This window comes from Patagioenas fasciata, chromosome Z (assembly GCF_037038585.1).
Source record: "Patagioenas fasciata isolate bPatFas1 chromosome Z, bPatFas1.hap1, whole genome shotgun sequence".
NCBI classification, from domain to species: Eukaryota; Metazoa; Chordata; class Aves; order Columbiformes; family Columbidae; genus Patagioenas; species Patagioenas fasciata.
Window position 1 is genome coordinate 9,092,742 of NC_092560.1, and position 7,587 is coordinate 9,100,328.

A 7,587-nucleotide genomic window follows, 5' to 3' on the forward strand; every position below is an offset into this window, starting at 1 on the left:
TTCCTCTGCAGTTTTCAGGCCTTTATTGCTGCTCCCTGGCAGCACAGCCGTGCTCCAGGCCCAGCACACGGCGGGGCTCCCTGCTGCAGAGTTGCACGACAACATCAATAAACTGGTGCACAAATGTCACCAAGCAGTTTTGGAGCAGCTGCACCAGGAGATCTTCATCCAGCTCCAAGAAGACCAGGAGAGCCTGACCAGGTCCTTCACTGTGGCTGCCCATGAAGAAAAGTACCCAAAGAGCTGTCCCAGCAAGGAAGATACACAAGACAAGCTGCCACAGAACTTCTTTATTGATCTTTCTAAATGACCTGTAGGGCCTGCCGGTCGCCATCATGTCCAGCTCTCTTCCCGTGCACCTGTACGCGGTACACACAGGTGTACTCGGGGTTTCCCCAGTTACTCTCCACCTGAATTTTGATGTACCGGAAGGTCCTGGGAAGCTGCTTCTGCAAAGAAACGGGGGAACTACCGTTACACAGGTGGCAAGAGCCACATCACGTCGCCAGAGTCCCCTCTGCCCGCTCTCCCCCTGCTGAGGACCAAACGGCAGCACTGACGAAGGAGGAGCAAGGGCAACCAGACTCCACTTTTCCAGGGCCCTACAGGAGCCCTCTGTGCCTGGAAAGCCAAGGCCTGGCCTCAGAGGCTGCTGAGGGAGCTGTGGAACCCAGAGGCCCTGGGCTGCCTGGCGTGCCGTGGCAGGTGGGGACAGTCCTGCTGAGGGGGAACACGTCTGCCGTCCTCCCTCCCGCCATCACCCTGACGGGGACTGCTTCCCTTCCCGGCCCTGTTCCCACTGCTGCTTTCTCTGAAACGGCCCGAGGAAAAGGAAAGCCCCGGCAAAGGTGGGGCAGCTGCCTCGGCCAGCTCAGCAAAGCACCATTTTCTGCCTCTTGCCCTCTTCCCCGCAGACAACAAGGAGCGTGGCAGAGCAGAGCCTGGCTGGGCTGATCCTCTGCCCTCTTTCCCCAGCCACTTGCCGACAATGCTGCCTTCTCCCTGGGCATCCTGCCACAGCTCTTGCGGTACCTGCACATGGAAGGTCTGAGCGATCATCTTGTTCACGTCATACATGAATGTCCCCAGGAGAGTTTCTGCCCCAGCCTCGTCCACTGCCTCAAAGACAAGAGACAGAGGGAGCAGGTCAGGCCCAAGCAGGGTGTCAGGGCACGTCAAGGCCCAAGCCAGGAACCCTTCCCACCTCCCTGGGCTATAGGGGTAGTATAGAGAGTTTAGGGTGCCTCTGGGTCAGGCTGCTTTGAGCACGTGCTCCAGGATCCCTGGCCGTGAAGCAGACAAGACCCAGAGGCACGGTTCCCCACGTGCCCCCCCGCAACAGTGCCCAGGGGACGCTGTGCTCTGCAGCAGCCAGACCCAGGGAGATGTCTGAGGACGGTGCCGTGAGCTGCAGAGCTCTGGAACAGCATTTCCCTGGGGCCAGGCACACCTGAGAAGAGCAAGGCAAAGACTTACAAAGACGACAAACTCTTTTGGGGCATCGCTGACTTCTCCAGAAGGAGATGTTGCCTTCGAGATGTGCCAGACAGTCAAAGCAGTTGGCCAGATCTCTACAGGCAACCGGATGACCACGTGGCCTTGAGATCCTTGGAAAGCCCAGCAGTTCCCAGGGGCAATACGATGCTGAAAGCAGAAAGCCATGACCATCAGCAATAAGGCAACCAAAGAGCCAACAGAGTTGCCTGTTGGGCCAGAATCAGAGACCTTGCCTTGCCTGTGGGCTGCAATCCTGTTCCTAAATGATTACAAGCCCATGGGCAGCATAGCAATATGGAGGTGTTTCTACAAAACTTCTGGGCTCCACTGCTTATCCCAAGCTGGTTCTGCTTTCTCAGAGCCTGCAGAGGCAGGGCAGGTCTCCTAGTGGACCTCACCCCATTGCCCTTCGAAAACTGCTCTGCACTGCAGGGCCCATGGAACGTCTCTGCCTGCTCCCATGGCTCAGCACCCCCCACCACTGCCACCCGCTTGGCAAAGGGGCCTTCAGAGAGAGATGGGATGTGACAGAGGGACTACCAAGGACCAGGTTCCTCGTAAACTGCAGCCCAGGGTGCTGGGCAGGTCACAGAAGCTGGGTTCAGCTCGGTCCCCCTCCTGATGGGAGGGCAGCGCTGCCAGATATCAGGGGTCAGGAATGCCATGCAGACCGCAGGGCTGAGTGACACGGCCGGGCTGAAGGGAAGTGCTGTGTGCTTGTTCTGCCAGGAGCTGAACCACAAGTCAGGCTTTCTCTGTGATACCTGCAAGATTGTCGCTGGACCTTTTCCAGGAAAAATGTCAAATGTAGAAAGCCACCAGGTCTTCTCGTCTCGTACAAAATAAGTCTTGGATGTCCTCTGGTTGTCAATGGTGCCACCTGACATGAAGATGGCCAGAGCTTAGGAGCTGAAGCAGTGCATTTGGCTGTATTTCTCAAGGTCGAAAGCAGAGCTGGGCAGACTTTGGGGGAGTGCCACACACAAACCAAGGGCAGCGAGATTTCCTGTCTGCGTACCTATTGATCCCATTGCCCAGTCAGGCATCCGGTGATAGTTCTCAAGAACCTTTTCCATTGCCGTCCGGGTAAATTGTAGAATTTCCTGGGAAAAATTAGGACAATGTTTTTATGGCTGTGAACAGAAAGACTTTCACAGGCTGTTCTGCATGAACACTGAGTCCTAGCACAGAGCCAAGGAGTGCTGGCACATCAGAAACCCCAAGGCAGACCTGTGGGAAAAGCTGCCGACCTGGAGGGTGCCAAGGGGAAGCAGAAGGAGGAAGCCCAAAAAGGCAGCAAGGTCTCTGATCTACCCCTGGCACCTTTACCTCTCTCTTCTCCTCTTGGACACCATGTTCTTCCAGGGCCAAAGTCACTGCCTGCAGGATGTTCCTCTTGACAGCAGACACCTGATCCTTGGTCTCCTTGAGTTGCCGCATCTGCTCCAGCCAACCCTGGGCTTTCCTGCAGACACAGGAAAGCAGGTCTTGTCCAGCAGCTGCCCAGTCTCTGCAGGCAGGCTCCAAACCCTGTGCAGAGAGGGGCCCCCTGGGCTTGGTTCACCCCCCTCTCTCAGCCCCTTTCCTTCCTCTGCTGTACAAATGGCTCCTTCCAGCACCACAGCTGGCAGACCGGGAAGGTCAGGAGTCCCGGGTGCGAGTGAGTGTGGGCAGCACGAAGCCAGCTGAGATGGCTCCACAGAGTGCGTGCCTTGGCGAGAAACTGCACTTACCTCAGAGACTCCAGCTCCGCTTCAGAAAGCCCACTCTCGTCCTGCAAGACAAAGAACAGGGATGGTGGACCTCTGAAGCAGCTTGTTGGCTGACAAAATTGACCCTTTGGAGAGACACGCCATTGCAGCCAGCATGAGGAGCACTGCCAGGGCTTCCCAAAGGAGACTCCCCCAGGCAGAGCTGGCAGAAATTCCAGCTGCTTGGATTCCCTTTGGGAGACCCTGACCCCAAGGCTGGGGTCTGTAACAGCTGCATTCAGCAGAACATCTTTCAGGTCTCCGTCTACCCCCCCAGGCTCTCTGAGAGCCACACAGGCAGCAAAGGCACCTTCTGCCAAAGCACTCTGTACTTCAGCCTGGCACCCTGCAGAGCTCACTTAGGAAGATCCCTCTCCGTGTCGAACCCCATGCAGGCGCTAAGAAGACTGAAGAACAAACAGCAGTGTCCCCAACACATCCCATGTTCTCCCTCAGCACTGATGGGCATTTGGGACCAGGTGCCCCATCTTCCCAGGCCAGGCAGGAGGGCAGAGCCACGGCCTTGGCAGGGGTTGGCTTTACACTGCAAGAGACACTTACATTCAGCATTCCATGTCCCGAACCTCGTGAGTCCAAATAGTACAAACCAGCAGCTGTGGGTCACATTGAGAAGAGATGGTTATTTTCCTCAGCAGCTGGTTCCTCTCCCCAGCACTGATTGGGCCAGTTTTGGTCGGGGATACTTACGAAACACGATTAAAATGCAAAGGGCGAAGAGCCCCAGCACTCTTGTGGCCAACATGGCTGGCACCTCTTCAGGCCCAGCACAGTGGCCACGCAGAAGGAAAATGTTGATCTGCTGCCGAGATGCAAACACCGCTTCTCGAGCCGATCACCAACCGCTCAAAGCACTCTGCTTTGTGCTGCTGCCCACCTCTGAGCGTGGGCTCTTATAGAGGGCAGCGGTTATGACCTCAGCACAGCCGGCTGGTGACGTCCATTGTGAGCTCAGAGGGGCTACCCTGGAGGGGGCTGCTGTGCCCTTTTGGAGGGCGGGACCCTGGGGGTTCACCCACACCTGCAGCTCCCAAAGACAAGGGCCCCAGCAGCACCTGGAGCACCAAGAGCAGCACCTGTTTTTCTGCCCTGGCAGAAATTTATTTTAAAATTGTAGATGGATGTGGCCTGGCCACCTCGGGCTCCTCCTGGGGCTCTTCCTTCTCCCTGGGGATAGGAGGCGGGGCAGAGGGAGGGCTGCCGGGTGCTAGGCCGGTCGCCCACGTTGTCTCCTTCAGGGCTGCTGGAGGGGCCTGGGCCAGGCAGGGGAGACTGTCCTTGGGTCCTTGTAGACTGAACTGACTTGTGGGTGTCTAAACACTCTCATCACAGTGATCTCTAACTCCCTCTTATACATGCAAATGTATACACACATACATTCCATTTCAACATCATTCTCTGTGCACACAGACACACACACAGAGCTGCAGGACAGCATTGCATTTAAAGACCTACAGCAAATCCATTCCCTTTTCAGCTATTAAACACAAGGTGATACCTCGAATGTAAACGCTTACTCTGCATGTTATTTGGACTCCCAGGTGGACCGAATGTCCTCTTCAGGCACAGATGTAAACACACAAGACACTTACATGCTGACTGAGAGCAACAGAAAGGAAATTACTGCTCTCCACAAGTGATGGAAGACTATCCGAAGCTGCCATCTTTCTGTTGCTCTGCTCCTGGCTCTCAGTATTGTGAGCCAGGCTTTACTAATTAAACTACCTAAGCTCATCTGTTTATTGTCATCTATAAACAGATAATGATGTTTGTGATGGTGTGAGCTTCAGTTCCCTGACTGGGTGCTTGGCTTCCAGAAAGATTTGAGTGCTATAGAGAAAGCTCACGTTTTCCCAAGGGACTCAGTGTAGGAACATTTCACATTGTGTGGTTCAGTCCGTAACTATACAAAGATCTGGACAGGAAAAAAAAATCCTCTAGCTAGGACGATAAACTAAAAGTCGCTGTAAACCTACATTCCATGCTGAGGATGACAAATATTTAACTCCATCCTCAACAGATTACTATTGTCTCCATTGTTTTTCGATCTTCCGCAGTGTGAAGGCTTTCAGTTTTCCTGGGGCCATGCATGTTCTAAAAGCGTGTCATTGTTTACATTCAGTGATTATTTTCCTCCATCAGGTCCTTCCAGCAATAAACACTGAGAAGATTAAAGTAAGTGACTTGCTTCCCTGCTATATGGCAGTGGTGAGCTATGTAATGTATTTGCAACTTTCCTTATGGTACAGGACCTTGTAAATTTTGGTACTAGTTATGAAACTTATCAAAACCAGACAATGATAAAATGACAATAAATATATTGCAATAATTTCCTGGTTTGTGGTAGCTATATAAACTACTATAACTTTCAGGAGACCACATTTTAGCTCCTCAGTCATCTCATTATTTCACATCCAATTACCAATTTCTTATGTTCTGCTTTTTTAAAAAGGTTTTATAACAGTCATCTTTATCACAAATCACCCTTTTTATCATTATTCATCAAATGAAAGCAATTTTCTTTAGTAAACAAAACCAAACTAACCTTGGAGAATCGAAATTAAAAAAAAATAACTCTGAACATAATTGTCCTCTGTTGGTCTTTCTTTCCTACATACAATTAATGTGGCTGAATTTTTAACAATGCCAAGGATGACAAATATTTAACTCCATCCTGAACAGATTACCATTTTCTCCATTTTTTGTAGATCTTCCCCAGTCTGAAGATTTTCAGCTTTCCTGGGGTCAGATGTTAAATCTGGATCACTAACTGTTTCTTATTCATGTGCATATTTAACCTGTTGTTATTGCCACAATTTTATCAATGATTAAATAAGAAATTTTCCGCAGCCTACAATGATTTTGTGTCCCTGTGTGCATCTCATTTTCCTTACATCCCTCCACTCTGTGTTTTTTTTGTTTGTTTGTTTTTATGTATTTTGTTTCTGCAAAGCAGAAAGTTCTTCTGTGCTAGTTGCAAGTTCAGTATTTTCTATCCCTTTTTCTAGCCTCAGTTCTCTTTTTCTCAGTTTATTTAGATTACTTCAACAAAGTTTTAAAATTTATTGAGGTCAAGTGACAGCCCTCACAAAGCTGAGAACTCTCAAACTGCAGGCTCCAGTGCCATTAATTTAATGTCTTCATTTGCTTTGACAGTAGGTGCAGATTTGTCCATATGGCTCCAAAGGGGAAAGCCTGTGCATTGCTCTAAGTTTGAAGATATTAATACTAATTACCTTTCAACACAGAGGATGTTACTCACTTGGATGTTCTTTCTAGGTGATTTTGGTTCATTTGAACCCTTTAGAACAGAATGCAGTTGTTATAACTGCAGTTGACCAACTGCAAATTGTTATGAAATAAATGACTTTTTCACTACCAAATTTGTGATATTCAATGTCAGTGAAGTGTTTCCATCCTCTCCAAACTACAGTTGTTCATTGCAACACTGAATGGGTAACCTGTAAAAGGAGGATTCCCCATGCACATATCTCACTTCTTTAAGGGGAAATCCACTGAAAATTCAAAGTTTAGTCATTAAGTTCTGCCAGAGTCACACACAATTGTGGAGACAGAGGGCATCCAAACCTTTGGTTAGGTAACAGCAATTTTTTCAACCTCTTTAATGTCTTATCTCCAGAATGGATGTAAAAAGCCACGACTAACCATAAGAGGTTACTGAGAGTGTAATTCATACAGCCAGAAAAAAAGGAAAACTTTTCTAGTGTGTGCAAAGTGAAAGAACAACTTTTCACTGTGGTCATCCACATTGCACAGAAACAGATGATCATGACACAAAGTGTCGCGGTGCTCTGATAACCGAGTGCCAGCAGAACTCTGGAGAGGAAGAACAAGCTGATGAGCTCTTGGAAGCAGCTTCCCTATCTTGTCATCATTGTGTGTTTGTCTCCAGCGAGACTAAGCCACCTGCTCTCTAGTAACAGGAAAGGACAGAGAACTCAGTGCTGTCTATGCTGTGGATGCATTTGCACAGCATTGGGATTTAGCTAGAGAAGGATGGTGGAACTGTCTGCTGCTGTGGTCCTGTCACATCAGGTCAATATTCTGGGTGCTCCAAAAGAGAGAGCAAATGTGAACACTTAATTATGGTCTCACTTGATTGCTACAGGAGGAATTTTCAAACACTGAAAGAATCAGAGAAACAGTAAAAGGACAGAGAGTTTTCATCTCTCTGTATGGAGTACTGGAGAAATGAGAATTATCACCTGCCACAACCATTAATATTTGGAGCCCAGCTGTGTTATTGTCCGTGTGTGGATTTGGAATGGGGATTAGGAAGGGGGACAGAGGAGGGCCCAGG

At 49.8% G+C, this 7,587-nt stretch overlaps 1 protein-coding gene across 1 annotated transcript; it reads right to left on the reverse strand.

The window, feature by feature from the left end:
• Nucleotides 1-210: 210 nt before the first annotated feature.
• On the reverse strand, nucleotides 211-4,930 carry LOC139826463 (SUN domain-containing protein 2-like). The gene is made up of 8 exons (XM_071802360.1): nucleotides 4,859-4,930; nucleotides 3,231-3,271; nucleotides 2,827-2,962; nucleotides 2,516-2,600; nucleotides 2,262-2,377; nucleotides 1,477-1,644; nucleotides 1,033-1,119; nucleotides 211-449 (listed from the first exon to the last, which is right to left on the reverse strand). Exons 1-8 carry the CDS (start codon nucleotides 4,928-4,930, stop codon nucleotides 303-305), a joined length of 852 nt encoding a protein of 283 aa, XP_071658461.1. The 3' UTR covers nucleotides 211-302.
• Nucleotides 4,931-7,587: the final 2,657 nt, after the last annotated feature.